Source organism: Coccomyxa subellipsoidea (genome assembly GCF_000258705.1).
Source record: "Coccomyxa subellipsoidea C-169, whole genome shotgun sequence".
Taxonomy (NCBI): domain Eukaryota; kingdom Viridiplantae; phylum Chlorophyta; class Trebouxiophyceae; family Coccomyxaceae; genus Coccomyxa; species Coccomyxa subellipsoidea.
The window spans coordinates 486,487-509,578 of record NW_005178019.1 but is presented as its reverse complement, the minus strand read 5'-3'; the positions used below and the strand labels follow the sequence as shown (position 1 = coordinate 509,578).

The 23,092-nt window shown below is 52.2% G+C and overlaps 5 protein-coding genes across 5 annotated transcripts; 3 read left to right on the top strand and 2 right to left on the bottom strand.

Moving 5' to 3' along the window:
• Positions 1-3,939: 3,939 nt before the first annotated feature.
• COCSUDRAFT_20697 (hypothetical protein) lies at positions 3,940-4,703 on the top strand (the record flags this gene model as incomplete). Its single annotated transcript, XM_005642868.1, has 2 exons — positions 3,940-4,136; positions 4,526-4,703. Coding segments are annotated over 2 exons (375 nt in total), but the record flags the coding sequence as incomplete, so codon positions are not given.
• Positions 4,704-8,481: 3,778 nt separating this feature from the next.
• COCSUDRAFT_60345 (hypothetical protein) lies at positions 8,482-9,033 on the bottom strand (the record flags this gene model as incomplete). Its single annotated transcript, XM_005642867.1, has 2 exons — positions 8,482-8,646; positions 9,016-9,033. The coding sequence occupies 2 exons, from the start codon at positions 9,031-9,033 to the stop codon at positions 8,482-8,484; spliced, it is 183 nt and encodes a 60-aa protein (XP_005642924.1).
• A 1,489-nt stretch (positions 9,034-10,522) lies between these two features.
• Positions 10,523-13,252, top strand: COCSUDRAFT_34555 (hypothetical protein). Its single transcript, XM_005642866.1, has 7 exons — positions 10,523-10,646; positions 10,826-10,960; positions 11,145-11,199; positions 11,468-11,516; positions 11,819-11,881; positions 12,408-12,540; positions 12,578-13,252. The coding sequence occupies exons 2-7, from the start codon at positions 10,932-10,934 to the stop codon at positions 12,777-12,779; spliced, it is 531 nt and encodes a 176-aa protein (XP_005642923.1). The 5' UTR covers positions 10,523-10,646; positions 10,826-10,931; the 3' UTR covers positions 12,780-13,252.
• Positions 13,253-13,600: 348 nt separating this feature from the next.
• Positions 13,601-14,545, bottom strand: COCSUDRAFT_34554 (hypothetical protein). The gene has a single exon (XM_005642865.1). The coding sequence runs from the start codon at positions 14,030-14,032 to the stop codon at positions 13,805-13,807; it is 228 nt and encodes a 75-aa protein (XP_005642922.1). The 5' UTR covers positions 14,033-14,545; the 3' UTR covers positions 13,601-13,804.
• A 1,908-nt stretch (positions 14,546-16,453) lies between these two features.
• Positions 16,454-22,048, top strand: COCSUDRAFT_38657 (hypothetical protein; the record flags this gene model as incomplete). Its single annotated transcript, XM_005642864.1, has 9 exons — positions 16,454-16,712; positions 16,872-17,002; positions 17,150-17,374; positions 17,736-17,852; positions 18,228-18,404; positions 19,195-19,319; positions 20,097-20,265; positions 21,397-21,672; positions 21,875-22,048. 9 exons carry the CDS (start codon positions 16,454-16,456, stop codon positions 22,046-22,048), a joined length of 1,653 nt encoding a protein of 550 aa, XP_005642921.1.
• Between the last annotated feature and the right edge of the window lie 1,044 nt (positions 22,049-23,092).

The following is a 23,092-nucleotide window of genomic DNA, read 5'->3' as shown; positions in this document are numbered from 1 at the left end:
GCTTGGGATACAAGTAAGATCTGGGAACTTTCCCAAAGAGCACAGGCGTGGGCAGGCCAACTGGTGTTGCAAAGACTGCTTCGGCTTTCAATTTAAAAGTGAAGCTGGGCTGTTTCTATATTCCCCTTGAGTACAGGGAGAACCTTTTCTTGGTCAGAAGGAAACTTGGCATCACTCCAGACATTTACGCCAAAGCAGCCAGATTGGGACATAAGATTCGGTTGGTGCGTTGTATGTTGTCAGTCCGAGTTGGTGAACGGGTAGTCATTGCCAAGATTGAAATTTTCCTGAAACCATGTTGATCTGGTGCTCAGACTGTTATCTGATAAACATATACAATTCGATATTGACATGTAAGATTGAAACAACCATTTAAGACCAGGTGATCTTTGATTGACTTTATTATGAATAGTATGACCATTACAAACCATGGCACCCCGTATCGAGTTGCATTCTTTAGTCGTTGAGGAATCCTGTGCCTTTGAAGGGAGGATCATGGGGAACGATGGACAACAGAATGATCACAGCCGGTCAGGCAGAGCTGGGGAGTGCTTCGTCTGCGGCCAGGTTTGTCCAGATGATCTTACCCATCACTGCTGCTCTAGCCGGCCAAGATGTGCTGTTTCTTCATTCTTTTGCTTTTCTCTTCTGTCAGGTGTCTGAGGGTTTTTTTTGGTGCGTGCAGCTTGGACATTTTGCGCGTGACTGCCCAATGAAGAGGGGAGGGGGTAGCAGAGGTTTCTTGGGTGGAGGCCGAGGTGCTTTACTACCAAACGCCTTCTGAAGCCAAATTTATTGATTGCCTCATCTTCTGAGAGCAACAAAATGCACCTGTGTGTATTCTGTTACCGTATATGCAATGTAAGGTTGCAACGAGCACCTTGCACCCAGCTTGAAGCTCTTCCCAGCCCATCAGTTCACAGTAGTTGCCCGCTCTTGCAGCGCAATTGCTGACTACCATATGTTCATCATTCCATCTGCACACAACATAACCCCTGGTGCAGCACCATTGCTGACCATCATATGTTCAGCCTATCATGTGCACACCTTGAATTAAAGAAAAATGTAGTCACGGAGGGGAAGCGTGCGTTTGCAGGGGGTTTCCAGGGGAGGGGGATGCCAGGCCGGGGGGCACCCTTCGGCTCCTTTGGCATGAGCGGTGGCCTGGATGGCAGTGGGCCCATGATGATGGAGATGGGTGCGGCCTCTCACCTCCTGCAACACACTGCATCAGTGGCAGTTGAACAGCAAGGGCAGAGCTTGAGGTGCCCGCATCGTGAGATTTGGGTGCTGCTTTACGCTCGATGCAATACACTGCATCACTGGCACTTCAACAGCGAGGGCAGATTTGTGAGAACCACCATCCTATATATCAGGAGGCCTGGAAACTTGGGTGCCGCATGGCGCCCGATCCAATATACTGCATCTCTTGCAGTTCAATAGCAAGGAACGATCTCAAAGTGCCAGCATCTTATTCTGTCAAAGGCATGGGAATTTTGGTGCCGCATGACGCTTGATGCAATACAGTGCATCTTGTGCTCTTGAACAGCAATTGCAGGACCCTGTTACCAGGAGGCGCCAGACAAGTTGGTGCTTGGTACAGCTTGCAGTAGCTGTGGCTCATACGGCGTGGCGCAATCAGTAGATGAAGGGCCCTGTCAGGTCTACTGGGGAACCACTGTTGCAGTGACTGCAGCTGTTGGAAAAGACAACGTGAAATGGTAGATGTTCATGATGACATTGCCCCAGTCATCGGAGGGTCACCGGAGGCCCGAGGGTCCAGAGAAAAACAGACTTGCAAGGGCGCGGGTGTTCAGGTGTGGGGTGACGTGGCAAGTGTATCTGCGTGCAGGCCAGGCGGAGCCGATGTTTATGGGCGGCGGGCAGGGAATGATGGAGAATCTGCCGGGCCCCCCCGGCATGATGATGGGGGACCCCATGCAAGGCCTCGGCTCCCCCTTCCCAGGTGCAATTTTTCAAATTCCCGTACAGTCCCTGAACGTCCCTCATTCCATTCCAAGCACCTGCACGTTTTCACTGCACTTGGATTTTTCTTGTATTCCAGCCCACCAAAAATACCACTTGAATGCCGCAATTTTCATATTCCTCTGTAGTCTCCCAAGTGTGTGCTGCAGATCTGCTGACACTGATGACATGCGAACAATTCTCGTTAATTTTTGCTGTCTGTAAGGGATGGTGCAAGGAAATCACACACTAGAAGTTTGTGATATGAAGATGGGCAGCGACAGACTGCCCACAAGACCCACAAGCCTTAGGTGGCTCCCAACAGCTCTCTTAAATGTTAAAATATGATTAACAACTTCATCGCTGCTGGATGTATTCACAACAGCTGCTGCACTGCAGGCGCAAGGCCCATGGGGGGGCCGATGGGTGGACCCCGGCTGCCACCGATGGGGGGCCCGCCGCAGGGTGGGGATCTGCACCGTATGGGCGACGGCAACGGACTGGCCTTTGGTTTTGACAGCTTCGGCGGTGAGCTTCCCTGATGATCAGATTAGATTGTATAATTGTTTGAAACTTGATCAGTGCGCTGTTGCAGGTCTCCTGCTGTCACTCGTGTCTGTTGAACGCCAGTCCTGGTACTGCACATCAGCGCTTATGCCATGCCTAGGATGCTTGCAAATTCTCAAGACAGATGGCTACAACAAATTCCCATAATCACTTTGTCAAATTCCAAATCGCTGCATTCAGACTACACACCAGCTGGGTGCAGTTTTTTGATGTGTTGCAAGTACTTGGTAGACAAGCTAGTGGAAAGGGGGAGATGTGAGAATCCTTGCACATTGGTGTTAAGGGCCGGGGGAGGCGCAGAACGGGGAATTCACACCGGGCAGGGGGGGGTCCCGAGGGCGCTTCGATGGCCGCGGCAGAGGGGGGTCCTCCGGCCGCCGCGGCGGGGGCCCCCTCTCCACCGGGCCGTCCCGGGGGGAGCAGAATGACTACTGCCAGCACTTTGTCGACACCGGCGAGCGGCCGCAGAACTTCCTGAGAGACGTGCAGCTGGTATGAAACATTCCCTCCACTGCCAAAAGGATCAAGGGTCAATAATGAGGGCTACATTTTAGGATCGGAAGTACCATTGGCACTGTGGATGCATTGCTTATATCACTGACTCTCACATGACCCAATTTATGCCAAGTAAATTCTCATTGGTATGCACTTCAGAGTACGCAGCATCCTAGAATTGGAGTGAAATGCGCTGCTTATTCTAATATACCATATACATACCACACCATTGGTACCATACCTGGTACCATACCAGTACCAGGACCTTTGCAAGTGTCTAATGCCCGAGCTTAGATATCAAGGCGCTCTTCAGCTCTTTTCTGCAGCACGAGCATGCTGCTGGATGGGCAGCTTGTGGGCTCTCAGTCTGGCATGCCTTTTGCTTTGCAGCAGCTACACACGTTATTCTGGATTGCTGGCGCTGAGATATGTTCTGGTCCCTGCTCAGATGGACCCATTAATATGCTACTTAATTAGCCTCAAAGTTGCCTCACAAAATGGCCTCTACTACTTGGGTTAATATCTTCTGGGGCTGTGCAGATGGATCGTTATGAGGAGTACCCAAAAATGAGAGAGCTCATACAGCGCAAGGACGACCTGGTCGCCCAGAAGGCAACGCCGCCCTACTACCTCAACGTAAGCACTCTTGTACTCACAGCTCTTGATCACTGTCACGCGGAGCTCTGTAAGCAATGCCGATGACTACTTGCTCGGGGACAAAGCTGCACTGAGAGGAGAATGCCACATTCCCGGTGTGCTGGCGCATATTCCAAGCCTGTCAGCACTTGACTGCTCTCTGACCTGTATGAGAGTTTGTATCAGTGGAAATGGGGACAGGTCATGTCCTCTCATCCAGAGATCAATAACCGGTAAGATAGGATGGCTTCGAAATTCTGATGGCTAGTTTATACTCTGCAGGCGGACCTGCGCGAGCTGAAGCTGAGCGTGGCAACGTTTGGCACCAAGTTTGACGTCGTCCTGGTGGATCCACCCTGGGAGGAGTACGCCCGCCGCGCGCCCGGCATCGACGTTCCCTCCTGGCCCTGGCAGGACATAATGAAGCTGGAGATCGAGGCCATCGTCGACGTTCCCTCCTTCGTCTTCCTCTGGTGCGTGGATACACCCTGGGACGATTCACCTGTTATTTTCATGCCCGCATAATTGGCAATCTTCATTTACAGAGGATTTTCGGCCTTGCCTCAGGTTACCATCCCTGCCCTTGCCGTATGCATCAAAGTATCTTTGCAACCAATACATCCCAAAAAGCAACAGGTCTGGTGTCTTGACAGCAGAGATGGCCCCAACACCTAAAATGCCAAAGGATTCTTGAATCCCAAGGGACTGACATTGAACCGGCCTGATCCACCACTCTGTGGGCTGCGGACAGAGAGAGCAGTGTCTTTCATCGTAACTGCAGGTGGGATCAATGATTGCCGAAACACTCCTGTGGACTACAATTTGAATTTGAATTTATTACAATTTGAGTCCAAATTCACAGGTGCGGCAGCGCGGAGGGGCTGGACGCCGGGCGGCACTGCCTGAAGAAGTGGGGCTTCAGACGCTGCGAGGACATCTGCTGGATCAAGACCAACGCGCAGGCCGCGCGGAAGGTGGCCGCCCGACAGGACGCGCACGCCGTCTTACAGCACACCAAGGTGGTTACCCACGCTGTCTGATGATAATGTCACTGACCCCTGACGGCATATTGACCCTGGGATACATGAAGGTCTCAGGGCCGGGACATGCATGTCGTCCTACAGCACACCAGGGTGGGAAGCCTGGCTAAGGCCCATAGTCCCCCCTAATACAACTCGAAAACCCTTGAGCGCCCCAAAAGTTATGCCCTGACGTGACAGCATTGGTGTGTGAAGCGCTGTGCCTCACCTGAAGTCCCAGAAAGTCTGGGTCATACTGCACCTTGAGCACGCCAGGGGCATCATTCGGTGGAACACCCATCTAATACATGCATAATTCGGACTCTGAAAGCATGCAAAGGTTTGGTCACTCTCTACTAAATTTCGCAGGAGCACTGCCTGTTGGGGTCTTGTTCTTCCTCCACCCTGGGTCCACGGCATACCTGTATCCTTGCTATCAAGGCGGAAATCACCTGGTGACCTATCACAGACCTTGTCGTTTACGCGCGTGAGCACTGCTCCTTCATAACCACCTTATTACCCACCCATGACTGATCCGCTCTCGCAGGAGCACTGCCTGATGGGGATCAAGGGCACGGTGCGGCGCAGCCAGGACGCGCATGTGATCCACGCCAACGTGGACACCGACATTATCGTGGCAGAGGAGCCGGCTTTCGGATCCACGCGCAAGCCCGACGAGACCTATTCCCTCATCGAGCACTTTTCGCTGGTGCGCGCCCCTTGGCGATGCTCCTGATACCCTCAGGGTCAAATGGTTTAGGGGATACGGATTCAGGGTTCAGGGTGTGGAAATGGGTCCAGTTATAGTTTTTGCCCTCATTGATCACTTGTCCCTGGCGCGCCTGATCCATCTTCCAATTGGCAACTGCTGCATGCAGCTTTGCTGGTTTCTAGGATGCTGTCGCCATGTTTGGGGGTGTTCGTGGAGGCAGAAGTGCTTTTGTGCGCTGCATTGACCTGGAAACAGCATGTGTTGGAATGAGTGTGATGATTGTGACACCGCATCCCTTGATTGCCGCCCACATGCCGTGTCAACTATCGGGGAGTCTGCAATGGTCAGCACCCTCAAGGCTTGCAAAAATCCCCAATTTCAGCATCATGATGATCAGGCATTGGAGATGTGATTGAGCCCGAAGGTACCAACCATAGGGATGTCGAAGTTATCCTGGTCTGGGTTTGGTGACTTGTGTTTCTTGGGCAGCAGCAGACATGGGAACGAAGATGCATGCCCTGTTTGTTTCTTGGTAGGGTATTTTGTTCCCCTTAACCCTATGTGTGCTCCAGGGCCGTCGGCGGCTGGAGCTGTTTGGGGAGGATCACAACATCCGCCCCGGCTGGGTCACTGTGGGCAACGATCTCACCGGCTCAAACTTCGGCGCGCAGGTGCGGGGGCCGTTCCCTGGCAGGATTCCCTCCCCCTGGAGGATCCCCTCCCCCCTCGTGCTGCGCTTGCTGCTGCTTGTAGGAGCAGCAGCAGCAGCAAGCTGCAAGGCTAAAAGTCAAAGGAATAGACGGGGGCTCATACAAGTGGTGGAACATGTGGTTTAATTCGAACCAACGCGCAGAATTTTCTGGTCAAATGAATCTTGGTTCCATTTGATAGTACCCGTACCGGTCACCCTAAACTTTACAGTGGGGTTGTATTACCCGCAAAAAGTAATTACTTGTGGCCAGAAAGGGTTGATAATCAAGACCCTATCTCCCAAAATGTATGCCCCATTGAATCCTTGAGACGTGATTCGACAGAAACCTTGACAAGCGCAATCCTATGGAGCATGACCCTGGCATTTTTTGGAATCAGGAAGACCCCTATAAGCTGCTTTGAAACGATTCTTGCACCGCCAGGGGTGCGGATTCTAGTATGAGCACCATTCCTGAGCCAGCTGTCTTGTGTGTCTGCGCGCTTGCCGCATTGCGTACAAACTGCGATGCTACCCTTCCTGCCGGGCGCTCGCAGTGGCTTCCATTTCTTGTGTGCTCCCAAATCACAAGGGGACAAAGGTCCCATGCAGCCCAATGCATGCAAACCATTGGCAGGCGCCGAGGCAGGCTCTTGTTGACAAGTGGACCTTGTCCTCTTAAGTGTCTACAGCGAATGCATGGAGGCCTTCAGATGTTTAATTATTGTACGAAGAAAGGGGATGTGCTTGTGTGACTTGCATTGCCTGCACAGAGGTCTGCAGCGCAGGGCTGCTACTCTTATGGGAGCTCCATGCAGCTGTAGTCTTAGTAGGCAGTCCAAAGAGTCACAGTGCAGGCTGCTCATTGTACAACATGTCTTTGTATTCGTGGGAGCTGTTGGACTCACTTATGTTTGGCGTGCGTCTGCGTGCGTCTGCGCACGCAGCGCAAAGCTGCTGCTCTTCTTGGAGCCTCTTGCAACTGTGTTCTTAGCAGGCAGGGAAACAACTCGCAGTGCAGGCTCTTTGTTGGCTTCATCCTGAGAGACTGATTCGGATGTGTTGTGCACAGACGTACGCTGCGCAGTTTGCTGACGAGGCGGGCCGGCCGCATGTGAGCAGCGGCGGCCGGCCGCCACCGGGCGCGCCCCACCTCCTGGGATCCACCCCGGAGATTGAGGAGTTACGCCCCAAGTCCCCTTGAGCGGGGGGACCCGCCACGGAACCGGGGGGGGACTGGCCGCCTGTCATTGGCATGCCATGCTACTAGCAAAAAAGCGAGGATTGCGCATCATATGATATCATATGCATGATGCACCCCACTTGTAATAGATCAATCATATTGTAATCATTGAGGCGAACCCGTATCACATTCTAATTATAATATTATAAATAATTATAGGCTACTTGGACCCAAAATGCTTGTGGCGCTGTGTCAATATATCAAAGGTGAAAACATTGCTATAAACCCCAAATGATTCTCACTACTAGTAGTGGTGCCACCACCGTGGTGACAAGCTGTTGGTAGCCTACTGAGATGAGCATACCCGGGATGCCGTAAGGCCTACAACAAATGCTTCAAAGTGAACTTCAAGCTTGAAGCTAGGAATGCTTGTTGCGCAACAAGTGCACGGGCAACCTAGTCAGCATTGGGCGTCACGCCAACGGTTGGCACCCACTTGTGCTCAGAAGGCTTCTTTGTGATTATAAATTGTGCACATGGCATACACTTGCACGCACACTTGCAGTGCACCAACATGCAACTCTCCTTCTGTGGCGTGGGCCATGGCTAGGGAATGTCTGTTTCAAGCTGATCTGTAGTTCTCAGGCCCCAACGCTCAAGCTGATGGGCTACTAGCAACCAACTGAGGATGCGCCTATTGCAATCATGGGCATGCGCATGCACACTGTACGTGGCATCATGCCACAAGCATGATGCATTGAAAAGCAGCGGCAACGGGTGCTGCTTGAGCTCAGGAAGAGGTCTGGATGATTGATGCAAAAGCAAGATGTCACAGGGTTTTACAGCTGGAGATCTCTAGAGTTAACGCTGAAGCTCCCAAATGAGCATATAGCATGTGCATCAGCTCTCAGAAGGGAGGCTCTTCAATCTTGGAGGCTCGCCCCATCCTGCTTGTAATAATGCCCCCAGCCCACCCCAGGGGTCGCTAGCGGGTTTGACACTGGCAGTGCCTAAGCATTATTTTTGGGCTGCCCGCACAGCACTTCCTCTGGGCAATCCCAGGGAGATCACCCAGTAGATTTGGCTACCAATGCACAAACAAGTCTGGATGGACCAGAGTCATGTGCAGAGACATGTCCTAGACGTAAGAAATATGAGCCCAATCTCGGGGGGACAGACCCTGGTCACTGGCGCTATATTCAAAACTCTTCCATAGCTAGGTTGTCGTGCGGTCCTGCTCATGATCGTGGGAACTTGTGGCGACGATGACGGCAAAGAAGCTGCCGAGGCACAGCCCGGCGAAAATAGCAATGCCGGTCTTGGATATCAACTCCGCGCGGATCATGCTGCGCCGCTCGCGGCCGCCCCCCCCTCCCCACGGCTGTGCATTAAAAAATTAATCAGTGGGTATTGTGACACATGATGACTAAGGCAACCAGAATAGCGCTTCTAGTAATATGTCTGGTCACACCCTGCGAATTACATAAGTTGCCAATCGCCCCAAACATGCCGCAGAGCCCAAACGGGAACGCCTTAAAACCCATGTCAAGAGATACTCCTTGCGGCTGCGCGGGGATTAGTCACTGGTGAGTGACATGCATGAGTCATAATGACAAGCTCGGGTCTTCGCTATACTCTATTGTGTTTTTGATGTGCGCTGCAAAATCCTCCCTCAAGGGATCCCTGTCTGGCTCGGACTGCTGACTGTGAGTCAGTCCTAGGAGGCCTCGCTGAAAATGTTGCATTTCACCTGCGCACCATTTTGCATACAGCGGCTGCCCTGGGAGCTGATCTCTGTACAATTATCAATAGTGAAAGCCACATGTGAACACTGGGGTTGACACAAAAATGGAAGATTGGAATTCAGACGAGTAGTGTGCTCCTGGGCTGCAGATGTCACTAGCGTAGGTAGAAAAGCCCCTTCGAGCGTTCATCCCACTGATGTGTCCTTGCAGCTGCCTGTTCTGTGAATGCAGACAAAAAGTCCATGACTTCTTGCTAAGATTCCCCATGGCCATCTGCTGGAATCTGGAGGAGAAATAACGACCACGTCAGAAGCGTCTGTGAATATCCATCTGCCCACTCAAAACCCAACGATATCTGGCTTTCGAAATATCAGGACGAGGGTGAGAAAGGTCTCCACAGTAAAGTAGTAGCCCCTTCGCTGCTGGGACTTTGGTGCTCTTAGCAGGAGTGCTCGAGTGGCATCTCTGTGGGTACTCCGTGGTTTAGATTCTGTGAGGGTGCAGTAGACTCCATCTGTCTCACCTGATAATATCAGGCTGATATCCACTGCTCCGAATATCTTCTATGCAACACGTGACTCTGAAACCCCCTTGTTTGCCCTCCACTGAATTGGTCCTGGTTGGCCGGTCCATACTCTGGGCCCAGCCTTCACTGGCCCATCTGATTGGGACGCAGGTCGATGCACCTTTGCAATTTTCAGCAGTGCATCGCAATTGACTGCGTCCAGCACAGCAAGTATTCAATCAACAGTGGTGCAGGTGTTTGTTCACATGTGCAAACGTCAGGAGTGAGTCTACATAACAAGATGCAAGGACTTCTCGAAACCTCAATGCGGAAAAAATGTATGTTGACCCAGCTGAATGGACGATTTGTGAAATATATATAAGGCAGATGATGATGCATTGGGATCGATGCATCCTTAACGAGCAGAGTTGCAGCCGTGGTCTCACCCATCATTGTATTGGTACAGATTCAGAGTTGTTGCATCTCGACTTAGCCTGTCAAGACAGATCCACCCCTTACACAAAGAAGGGCTGATGTTTACCCCCGCATCGTCAAACTTGCCTTGCTAGGTATGTATGTGAAGAAAATCGCAACGTAATCTCAGCACTAGAAACATCACAGCGGGAACCGACCAAGAGCACTGGTTCCTATGTTGCCTTAAAGAATGGAAATGTTAACAGTTGCATTTTGAATGTCCAAGACTCACTGACCGTTCTCCGAGAAGTACCGCGTCATCTGTTCACAAATATGCTTGCCGTCAATCTCTCGAAGGCAAGCAGGCACGACCAGCTTTATCTTGGTCTTGTTACAGCTGGCTCACGCAGCGAGATTTACCCCTCAAGTGCACCAGTTGACATCATTTGGAGAGAAGTGCATAAAGTTCATCAATCCAGCAGGGCTCCAGGGAATTGTTCCAGTCAGCGGCAGTTTGTCACCCATTCAGCCCTTCCAAAACCCTAGCATAGCAGATTAGGTGTTCCCAAGGAGCCAATTTTATAGCGCACGGACTCATAAAGACGTCCTGATAGGGCCAGTAACTTAATTTTGGAGTATTGGTGACCTCTCTGCGGCGTCAGAAGGTCTTTACGTTTTGTGAGGATCGAGTTGGCGGAGAAGGATGACGGCGAGGCGGTGAGCGCGAAATGTGCAGTGCCCCCAGAATTCAGCCGAATGTGTTTTGGGAATGTCGAGAACGATTTCAAATCCCTTTCACTGGCTGTGCCGAGCACCAAATATTTGCTTTCGCCCTTCATGTGTCATGTGACGGCCTCTCTGTTTATTTACTTTTGCGTGTTTATCCTCTTGTCCAGGACATGTGGGGCCACCCTCAGAATGGATGGGTTGGTTGTGGAGAGCCGAGACATCGCTGCCTGCTCTGCAGACGCCTGCAGCGAGTGTCCATGCTGGTTCTATTGAATGGACGACCAGCAAGAACACCCTGCAAGGTGAGCAAGAATCACATGCACCCTGCCGGAAGTGTATATTTGTATATTTTCCAAACTGGACCAAGCAGTCGTGTCTTCTGGCTACTTCTGTCCCTTGACGTGGACGGCCGTGAGCAGTCCTTTGGCATCGACGCTCGTCACGTTGTATTGGGTTTTTCCTGAGACTTATTCTCCGGTGCATCAGGGTCCAGGTGTCGGCCACCAAGAAGCCGCTACATTTCTATGTGGAGCTGGCAAAGGTACACACGCGTCCTCGCTTTGTTGTCACCACGAGCGCTGTTGCACATAACTCTAACTAAGAAATGGCAATGGCAGCTTGCATGTTCTGTCACATGTATCTGTGAAGTATCTACATGGTTGCTTATCCTTGGCCTGACAACAGAGCATGGAGTTGCTGTTTTCGTGGACGTTCTCAGACCAGCAAAACAGCACCCATGGCAGATGGAGAGGAGGATCCTCCTTTGATTTTGTATAAGCATTGCTGAACACCTTCTGTGGTTCATGCAGAGGTTTCTGCAGGAGCATGGACAGGTGCAACTGTCAGCGATTGGCCTTGGTAAGACACAGCCCCCATCCCTTGGCCACATTACTGCAATACTTGCTTGGACAATTCCCGCAGGGCAGTTGCATTTCAACAATGAGCCAACAACAACTGGGATGCTTGCCTTGAAATCCTATTGATGCTCATACCTCAACAGCTGAAGATCCATTTGCAGAAAGCATGCATTGTGGGGGTCATTGCAAGATGTTTTCCACGGAAACGGCCTTCAAGCAGCCAGGGGTTTGATCAGGTGCTGCCGGTTTATAAGTGAGTGAGAATACTGCAGCTGATGTTGACTTTGGCTGTGTGGCTTGCAGCAATCCCCATGATGGTCAACCTTGCGGAGATTTTGAAGGCCAACCGCTGGGCGACTGAAATAAGTGAGCCCCCGTATATTCCGTTCCCTTACATTGTTTCGATTGAAGACCTGCATTAGCCCGGAAGGAATTGCCCTACTGGCCCGGCACCAGATGCACCCAGCTGCGAACTCGGTTAGCTGATTTCTCCAGTGAGATTGTGGCTTGTCTTGCTCTATCGACATTTGTAGTCTAGAAGAGAAACGGAGTGCGTATGATCTGCTGTCAGGTTTCTCTGGGATTTTGATTCGGTCTCAGGCAATGGAGATCAGTAGCAACTGCTGGTGTGGTCATGCTTTGTCGTAGCAGCCATTGCATAGAATCTGGCGAGTCCATCAAGGGGAAGGAGTTGTGGCAACCTTCACCTGCAGCTGATCTCCAGACGCACCTTGCCTCTGGCAGGAACAGCGCGCAAGACTAGCAATACGCACTTTACCTATACCGGTATACTGACTGGAAGCAGACAATTGTCTGCAGGACGTAGCTTGCCTTTTCGCAGGAAAGCGTGTAATAAGGACAGCAATACTGAGGGGAATGCTGTGCTGCGCAGAGATCCGGACTGGGCTGTACCAGCTGCCTGGCGAGCCCGAGCTGCCTGCCAGCGGGCTGCCCAAAGCAAAGATGGAGATCGTGCTGTCCAAGTCAGCCGAGTTCGATGACATCATGGCGGGTCCCCCCGCCCCGCCACCGCCGGGGCCCCCGCGGCCGCCGCGTGGGGGCCCCTCCCCGCCGCACACGGGACCCTACGCGCCGCGGGGTCCTCCGCCGGGGGGCATCGCACCGCTGCCCTTGTGACCACTGCTTGGCCCGTAACTTCAGGCAGGCAGACACTTGGCAGCACTTTTCCTTTGGATCCTTCCGGACGTTGCCTGCGGCAAAACCGGAGCACTGCACGTGGTCGTGCAGCCTAGGCCTTCTCTAGAGGAGGGCAGGGAGGCCCCTGCAGGAGGCCCATTCCTGTGGGCTGAGGGGGGGGAGACCGCCGTCTTAGTCAGCATCCAGTCAGCGCAGCAGTCAGCGCGCGCTCTTCTCCGCACGGCCGGCGCCCTCTTGTGTTCAAAGCATCACCGGCCGACTTGGCGGTGGACAGGGCAGTTTCTGCGAGGCAGCAGCCGGCTGGGACGCCCTCTGAAACGGGGCAAGACAGCATGGCGGAGGGGCGCATAGCGACAAGTCTGGGGGGATTATTGCGAGGGCCCAGGGGTGAATACCTGTCGACGGCGCGCGGCCGGCGCGGGACCGGGAGCCAGGAACGCCCCGCGACAGAGCGCGCATTTGATGAGTCAGCGGTGACTCAACGCTGAGTCAGCAGCGCAATAGTTGCGCCTAGAGAGTGAGTCCTGTCAGCACAAGACCCACAGAAGCTATCCGAGCGCCGATGGCCGGTGAGACGCCGCGGCCGCTGCCCGGATCAGCCAGGGCTTGTTGCTCCCTCTTTGCAGCGCTGAGAGCTTTCCCCCTGTTTTTTCATACTGTGATTTTGTGCCTGCTTCTGAGCCGGGCCCTGCGAGCATTTGCCCTTCTTCTCTCCGATCTTTTCGAAATTCGAATTCGGACTTCATTCTGGCATCCAGGAGAGGCGGCTGGGCTGCAGGGCCTGGCGAGTCATTATTACAGGTCTATAAGTCATCAATTACAGAGCCTTGTTTCAGCGCAAAAGTCCCCGATAGTAGGAATACTGCTGCAGAGGTGGGCAGAGAGCGCCTTAAGTCCCATTGAGACGTGCTTTGCCTGGGTTTTGGAGTCCCTTGCAGCACAGGAAAAAATGACTGGTGCGGCGTAAATTGCCCTTTTATTTTGATTCAGAGTACTGTCGTGAAACAGAAGAACCCTGCCGAACATCCTGGTTGCCAAGTTGTCAGCTGCCAGTTTTGGCACGGACCGGAGCTTACAAAGCGGGGCTGACTAACCGTACTCAGGCATGAGTCAGTCTCAATGCCACCTGGCCTAGTGACCCGTGCAGGCATTTTTTCGCAGAGGTTCAGAGGGTACGGAAACATCCGGAGTGCAAGGGAATTGAGGAGAGAGTGTCAGAAGTGCATTCAACAAGTGTTCTGAGTGCGACCCAAGTAGGGGAAACCCAAATGCACTGAAATAGAATGACACTCGAGGCAGTCGCCTGGTTACTAGGGAGTTGAGTTTTTCCAGTGTGCTCTTTCTTTCGCTGCGGTTCATTCATTCTCATATCTCCATGCGCGAATGAGAGAGAGCTTGCAAGAGACTCCTCTCTTCTTTGGTGTGCTGTATTCTTTCTTAGTGGAGTGGCTCCAGAACCCACAATCTCGATTGATCAGCATGCTTCAGGTCTCTTAGAAGGGACACCATCTGAATTGGTTGCAAATCTGTCTTTGTAGTGCTTTTGCTTTGCATGCTGATACTTGGCAGGATGGAGGTTTCAGGTGGTTTGACACACTGCCCGGTTGTTAGCAATGTTCGGAGACAGCCCCGTATTGTGTGTGACAGGGTAGTGTGTGCTTGTATTCGAATTCAAAACCGGATGTAGAGGTGAAGGCTTACGTGGCGCAGCTGGCAGCAGCCGGCTGGGGGTCACAGGGTGGCTTGGTGGGAAAAGGACAGGGACACACTTTGCATGAAAGGGTTTTTATACATTCAAAGGGGCCTGAAAGGGTGGCGCCTGGGCATAGAGATGGGTCTGAGTTGGGGGGTCATCTGTGACTGTGGCTCAACAGCGCTGAAGGCCTGCCATGTGGCTGGCGTTCCCTTTTTGCATGTGCAGCACTTCTACTGCAGTTCAGTGGGCAACAGAAATAATGAGAGTTCACCAAGATATTTCAGGTTGCTCATCATGCCAGGTGATTTCTGGGTGAGGCAATGCATACGCGTGAGGTTGACTGAATAAGTCTGCTGCATGCGATGCCACACTCAGTGGCTGGCGGCTCCTCTTTAATATCAGATAGTATTGCGATCGGAATCTTACAATTATTCGTAATCACTTCTGTGCAGCATTGTAAGAGATAGCTATAGGCCTTGCTGCCGCAGTGGCTGTGCATTATGTATATATGCATGCAGTGCATGGCATGGCATGAGCAAACACAAGAGAAAGAGGATTGCTAACATGCATGAGGGCTGGGCGGGCACCAAAGTTAGGACTGTTGCAGCATATCCTGGCATAGTTGCACGACACCTGACACGGGGTGTCGGTGTCGGAGTGTCGGGAACGTTCCCAAACGCGTGTCGAGATTTTGGCCATTTCCGACACCGCTCCGACACAGGGTTACGTAAGGGTTACGTTCAACCGTTTCTGACCGTTTTTGGCCGCTTGGACGCCGGGAAATGATCCAACAACACCCCAAACACATATAGTACGCTTATAAAGGTGTTTAGAGACAATTCCGATGTGTTTTGATGCGTTGTCGGGTCCGGAAACAGCTTTTTGAGGTTCCGTCAGCCTTAGTAACCTGTAGTCATCCCTTGATTACATGGTTACTAACGTCCTCAGGTTTCGACACGCGTGCCGCGGTGTCGCGGTGTCGCGAGCGTTCCCAAACGCGCTCCCAAATTTTGACCAGCCGTGTCGTGCAACTATGTATCCTGGCGCAGCCAGCACTGAGTAATTGCACCAGACATCATGTCTTCAATGAAGACTCTTCATGATGCCAGGTGCAGTGTGCTTTTGCCGGGCATGGGCATGCATGTGTAGAGCATGGGTCATAGACTCTAAACATATATTCTCAATACAGTCTTTCCGGCATGCTGAGCTGTGGAATTATTATCGACCGTTATAATAATATTAGTCTCTCCACTGCAACATTGATCATGAATCATGATGTCAACACGGTTACACTCGGCTGTGTGCTACCTTGGATTCTGTGATGCATCTCTATTTTTCTGGATGGAGTTCCCAAAGTCCATATTTATGGAGTTGAAGCAACGATGCCGATGCTACAACTCTCAGCTCTTCCTGGACTCGTTGATTTATGCGCTTGAAGCCACCGGATTGACCACAATAATGTTATTGATACTGGCATTCAATGTTACCGCCGTTGAAAGGCTGGTGAAGTCCTAGCAGATCTTGACTGAACAATTGAAGAGTCACACAATGCCTTGGCTGAAGTATTGCCTCAAGCTTTTGGGCGCATCGAAATGACACGATATATAGCTTCAGTACTGCACATTTGCAGCTCTTTTCAGCTTGTATCAGGATGACACCTGTGTTGACATCACCTACTTGACAACGTCGACATGTCTAAAACGTTATAAATAACGCAAACTTGCTTTCTTCTTAGCGTCTAACAATTGACTGCTCGTTGCTGTCTCGACAGCCCAAACACTCCGGCGCAGGTCTGCAAAGGAAAAATCCTAACAACGACTGAACGAGCCATCTCAAATGCGAGAACGAGAATTGATGAATGCTCAGAAATACGCGAAACGAGCTGCATGCCTGTGATCTTAAACGTAGAGGGCTAGGCTTCTTTTGTCACTGCTAGCCTTCGCCAAGGTAGGTTCAGCAAATTTTCAAGGTGAGCCTGAAAAGGCTACATATGCACTCATGCCCATGCATTGATCCTGTCAAAGTCGTTTGCATCAAACAAAACAAGAGACTTGAGTTGATAAACTTGATCGTCGTTGCCCAATATGAAGCCTGGGAAGGCAGTGAGGGTGTGTGTGATTGGTGACTCTCAAGTGGGAAAGACATCCCTCATCACAGCAGCAGCTACTGAGTCTTTTCCTGATAACCCACCGCCTCTGCTTCCAGCGACAAGATTAGGTGCTGATGCGACACCAGAAGGTGTTCCACTGATCATCACAGATACATCATCGCGTCCAGAAGACAAGCCAGCTCTGGAATTGGCGTGCCTGAACTCTGATGTGATCATCCTGGCGTATGACACAGGTGAGGGGGAGAAGTTGTACTCCCAGTCACTTCTTTAGTTACTTGTGTCTGCATTTGCGTAAATTGTGCTATTTTTGTAAGTGAGGCCCTTCCAAAGCTACAATGCTTGATCAGTACTTTGTATCATATCCATTTTGAGTCTCGCTTTCCTCAACACAGGGAATCCTCGCACTCTCAATCGAATCACAGAAGTGTGGGTGCCGGAGCTGCAACGTCTTGGTGTGAAGGTGCCCCTTCTCCTGGTGGGATGCAAGAGCGATCTGAGGCCACAGGACCAGAACATGCAGCAGGTCAGTAGCTATGAATTCCACTGCAGCCTTGCGATCATTTAGCAAAATTATATTTGCTTGTCAGGCATGGTGCTTCGTGCTTTTTATGGTAGAAACTATCAGGGATGCCATTTTCCTGATGTCATTACTGTGAATGTCCGCATGCAGGTGGTGGTACCAGTGCTGGCAAAGTGCAAGGAGATCGAGTCCTGCCTGGACTGCTCAGCCAAGAACCTCATCTTTGTCAGCGAGGTGTTCTACTATGCTGTGAAGGCTGTAGTGCACCCAGTGGCGCCCCTCTTTGATGTCCACGCTCACAATGGCGTCGGCGCGCTACGTCCGCTGTGCATCAAGGCTCTCATGCGCATTTTTGCCATGTGCGACAATGACAGGGTGCGAGCATCCCCCCTCTATGCTCCCAAATGTACTGCGCTCGTGCAATATGCAGTTTCCACATCATGTGCGCCATCAGGAAGTTCGTGCATCATTGGAGTCCAAGGAAGCAAGCAAGGATGCAAAGTATGCCCCACTATGTGCTTGGCATTAAGTCCTTGATTGGTGAGATCTTGAACGTGGGGTCATCAACTATTGCACTTGCCTGATGCGCCAACATGTTTTATGATTCTGCAGCTTGCCAATGAGCCTGCATGATGTACAGGCATGCACATTGGTCTTGACTGCATAAATGGCAGCTTGCTGGCCCTGCTAGCACTCCTGGGGTGTTCAGATCTGACATTGTGAATTTGAATTGCAGGACGGGACGCTGAACGACGCAGAGCTGAATGATTTCCAGGTGCAGTGCTTCTCAGCACCGCTGCAGCCTGAGGAGCTGGCAGGGGTCAAGAAAGTGGTGGCCCAGAAGATGCCACAGGTGGATTTCCTTTGCTGCAGTGAATGCTGTGGTTCAGCTATGGCTGGCATTGTTGCCCTGAACAGAAGGCGTATAGTGAGTTTAGTCAATTCATGCCCGTGATCAAGGGGTATCACAGAAAGGCCTCGTGAAGCAACAAATGGCTGACGCTGCGGGGCGTATTCCTGGGTGCCCTTGGTTTGGGGTTTAGGGATGGGGTTAGTTTTTCATGGTCTCTGTGCTGCAACTGGGCGTGAGCAACAACGTGCTGACGCTTCCTATTCATGAACGCCCAACTTTTTTAATTTCTTACCTCGGCCTAGGGGATAGGGATAGGGTTGATATCAGGGTTTTTGATTGACCCTTTTTAAATATGTACGGTATGTGCTGCGGCAGGGTGTGAGCAACAACGGGCTGACGCTGCCGGGCTTCCTTTTTCTGCACGCGCTGTTCATCGAGCGGGGGAGGCTGGAGACTACCTGGGCGGTCCTGCGCAAATTTGGGTACAACAATGAGCTGCAGCTCTCCGAAGAGGCCCTGGGGGTGATCAGTTTCCAGCGCTCACCCGACCAGGCAAGTTGCAATTGCATTTCCCTTTGGTGGTTCACTTTCCAACTCAAATCCAGGATTGCATTGCAAGCCCCATGGTGTGCATCTGTCTTGGGGGTGCGTCCATTTTGCAGATGTGAGGCCTGAGTGCACCTGCATGTGCATAATTCAGCTGATTTTCTTGCATTGAGTACTTGCCTGACCAACATGGGGTTGTTGCAAGATATTTATACCAATCAGAGCTTGTAGAGATGCACAGCATTTGTCAAGGTACACACATGAGCTGGTGGTCACATTCCCAAGAGACATGGTACTGAATCTGAGCCTCTGGCGAGGACAACCTTCAGCTCACTTGTCTATCAGCTTGTCAGCTGACGTGGACAACCTTGTGGGAGAGCGACTGCGCTTGTTTGAGGCCCCATACACTCCTTTGAGTTTCAGCCTTGCGGCTGCACCTCAATTCCGGTGTCAGGGACCGCCATGCAATACAGACTGCAGTATAAAGTGCAACATCCTGGCACCTTTGCAGGCTCTCTGCGAGTGGCATGTTCCTTTGTACATCTTTACAGGAGTACTTCAGAAAACTGTACTACGAGTATTCTGTCTCACCGCGTACTGCGAGGGCGGAAAACGGGCCGTACCTAGTACGGAGCACTATCTCGAGGGGATTACGGGGAGATGGTGCATTTAAGGAAGTCCAGTGACAAGTCATAGATTGGAGGCGGGATTTAAAAAAATCTGCGGTGTGTTAAAGAAGCTGGTTGAAACCGTGAGAAAGCTAGAAATTTTTCTTCAGCTGTGTAAATTTCTGCAGGTGGTGGAGCTGACGCGGGAGGGCGTTGACTTTTTGGAGCAGCGGTTCGCGCAATTTGACAAGGACGGCGACGGCCGCCTGTCACCCGCGGAACAGGACGACATGTTTGCATGCGCGCCATCCAGGTGCATGCTCGAATTAACCCCAACTGATACACCCTGCGATAAAGATTGCCAAGGATGGTCCAAAAGTAGTCGCAGTGCAAACGGGCAGTTTGCCACATCCTCCTTGCTGTGTTTTGTGATGATCCCTGAGATGCATGGCGCAGCGTGGCAGGTGTGTCGAGCAAAAGAAGGCAAGCGATCCTCAAACAAGCACCATCGCAGGCTGGAGTCCTTGCATTCTGTTGTGGATTCTCCTATCTAGGCTGCAACCCATCGGAGTGCATCGCCGTGTAACGTTTGCAAGAGAGACAGCAGTGGTAGGGAAGCAGAGCAAAGCGGGACAAGATCAGTCCGCACCTGCTGTCCAAAGAGCAGAACCCTGATACTTCCCCTGACATGCGCAGGCCCTGGGAGGGTCCGGAATACGAGGGCCTGCTGGTGGAGGGAGAGGGGGGCACCGGGGGGCGCGACGGCCTGACCAGGCGCGTAATTCAAACTCATTCTCATCATTGGTTGAAGTGTCAGGGTAAAATGAACTCTGAGCAGAGGTAATGGAACCCTAGGAGTGAGAGAAACTCTCATTCAAAATCTTAGATTCCCATTACACCCTGCACAAGAAGACCTGTACTGCTTTTATGACAGGCCGAGCACAGCAGGCGGTGTGGGTTGCATCGTGTTGTCGCAACGCCTCCATCACAAGGCGCAATTGCCACATGTTTGTACTGCTACAACAGAGACTTGTATCAATTCTAGTTTTCTTAGATTTATCTTGAAATTGTCCAAATTTTCCTTGACCAGGCGTGGGTTCCTGTCTCGGTGGGCGTTCACTACCGCGGTGGACCCCCGCGCGACGCTGGAGCACTGCTTGTTGCTGGGGCACCGAGGGGACCCGGCACCGCTCTTCTGCATCAGCCGCCCGCGCCGCGCCGAGCGCAAATCCGACGCGCCCGGCCGCACCGTGTTTCAGGTGCCCACCCGTTCATGCCACTTTTGTCTGATGCTGTCCTGGCCCCTGCCTGTGCTGTGTAGGGAGCTGTGTCGGCAAGGCAAATTAGAACAAACACAGCAATCCAGATGGTATTTGTAGGTGAGGGATGAGGGTGAGAGAAACTTTCAAGATAACTTGCTTCAGAGGGATCATTGCTCTGCCTGCTCCCTCTGCCCCTCATCCCTGTCTTTTGGCATTGTCTGAAGTCATGCAAGGATACGTTCCTCAAAAGGGAACTGTCCAAGGCGGGTTCAGGTTACTGCACGCATTTACTGTCTGCGTCTCTGCAAAGAATGCTACAGGTTTTACTGACAACGGTCCCTTCACATGCAAGTTCTGGTGATGAATTCAGGGCTGTGCATGTTAGCACCGGCATGGTTCCATAAGATGCTACAGGGATAGCAGGCAAAAGGAGTGAACACGTTATTTCTTGCACAGATTCTGGTGATGGGCGGGGAGGAGTCCGGCAAGAGCAGCCTGATGCGGGCAATTGTCGGGCAGGGCGAGCTGCCCACCCGGGCAGCTCCTCAGCTGCCCGCGCGGGCAGTCGCCAGCCCGGCCTCGGGCAGCGACCGCGGCCGGCCCGCCGCCGCGCGTGCTACTGCCGGCCCCCAGAGCATCTCCGCTGTCCTGCAGACTGCTTCCAGCGACCGAGAAGGTATCGTGCCTGCAAGAACCTTTGAGCATATCACATGACCATCGCAGAAATTACCAACTCAAAGATCAATCTGTACCATAAGCCTCTGCCAAACCGCGGACGAAATGCTGCAAAGTATTGACTGAGTGATCCTCAGCTTGTAGCTGCAGCAGTGGAAAGGAAAGGTATCGTACAGTCTGCATTCAGCATAGCTGCCATTGCTGCATCTCAAGATTTGCCCCGCCTAAATCCCGCGCTGTGACAGGGTCCGCATACAGACCGCAGCGATATATATGAAGGCCAGTGCTGCACATTGTTTGCGTCTTGCCCCAATGAAGGATCGCTGAGCAGGGGTGAAGCAGCCAGGGCACTCCAATTCAAGTTGAATTGTTGAATTACGAGTCCCCTGCTCTATATTTAGGGTTGAGGGATTTGTGACCTAAACATTAAACTCTAAATATATTTGTGTGAAGGGGTTTGCGCCGCGCGCAGGGGGCGTTGAGCCGGCGGCGACGCTGATAATGCGAGAGGTCGGAGAGGGCGCGGCCGAGGATGTGCTTTCCAGAACAGGCAACGCCCCGGGAGCGCCAGATCTGGCAGAGGCTGACGCAGCGCTTTTCATATTCGACTGTTCGAATTTGAATTCGCTGCGAACCGCCATGCAGCTTCTGCATCGGACGGCGGCGGCTGCCGGTGATGCGCTGCCTTGCGTGCTGCTTGCTGCAAAGGATGACCTCGGCATGTCACCGGTGAGTTTATTCGCATTTCTAATATCCCCGTACTAGGTATGTGTAGGCTTGATGCGGTTAAAAACCTTGGGAGAGAGGGCCTTAAAAATGTGACAAGTGCTGAGGGCATGCTAATTGCTTCCAAGGAGGACATGGACATGTCTTTGGTGAGTCAGGGCTTTATCAATCCCTGTTGACTCCTCTTATCATTCCCCCTGTGCAGGAAGTGGAGGCTGCCTGTGCAGAGGCGTGCGCTGAGCTGGCGATGCCCATGCCACTGGCAATGTCTCTATCCGGCGGCGATGCTGCAAGAATCCCTCAGCAGCTGCTCTCCATTCTGCGCAGCCCCGATGGCGCCATTCCCCTGACACCATCCCTCAAGGTGTGTCACATTTGAAATATCTCGCCCTGGCGCAGATTGAATTTTTTTGCCATCTCTTGTGCTTTGGAACACAAAGTGACTGACTGGCCCGTAGACTGTCTTCAAGCGTCCCTGCCTTGCATTTCATGGAAGTGATTGCCCCCCTTTGTAGGTCTGTGGCGTGAGGGGTCCAAAGGATTACATATGAGACCCTTGATCTTGTGAGTGAACAGTTGCCTCCATTGGAGGCTGTCATACCTTATCCATTGCATCGCTTCAAATGGATAAATTTTTTCAGATTGACATCTTACCACACAGCAGAAATTTGCCATTTATTAAGTATTGCTTTTTTTTTGGGTGAGAACCTGCCAAGACCTGAACATCAAGTGGACAAGATCTTGGCACGAGTACAGCAGAGACAAGAGGACAGCCGTGCAGTCCTCTTCTCCGTGGCAGCAAGTACCTTCCTTTCAGCTGCAGCGCTTTCATGGGTTCCTTTCCAGGCTGCAAAGCCGCATGCTGCCCCGTTTTAGGGCACAAAGGGTCTGCTGCCCATTCAACAAGGCGGCTAGAGCAACCAGTCACCTGCAACCCTGGTCAACACTTGTCCAAACGAATGCCAGCCTGCCTAGAACCCGTGCAACAGAACCGGGATCAGTAGTGAATTCCATAGTCAGTGCCCTGAGGTAGGGAAGAATCTTTCCGGGCTCGAATAGGATGACTAACGCCACGCATGTGACTTGTGCAGGCTGCCCGGCGGTACAATCGGATGCTGCGGAGGGCGGCGATGTATTCGGCAGGGGGAATGTTGGGAGCACTGGCGCTGTACGGCCTGTTTAGGATGCAGCGGTCACGGTCCAGTCAGCAGAGCAGTGACTCAGCGCCAGCTAGGCAGCCCGCGCCAGCCGCTCGCTCAACCCCGGGCCTGAAGTTGGTTCCTCGCAGCTAGAGGATGTCTCCTGCCCTGATACAGTAGAAGCTCTTTTGCCTTTATGTGATGCTTGCACTGCCCTGTATCTTTTGCAGTGAAACTCACTCTTGGTGTCCAGCAATGCCCAGAACATGCATGCGACCAGAGTG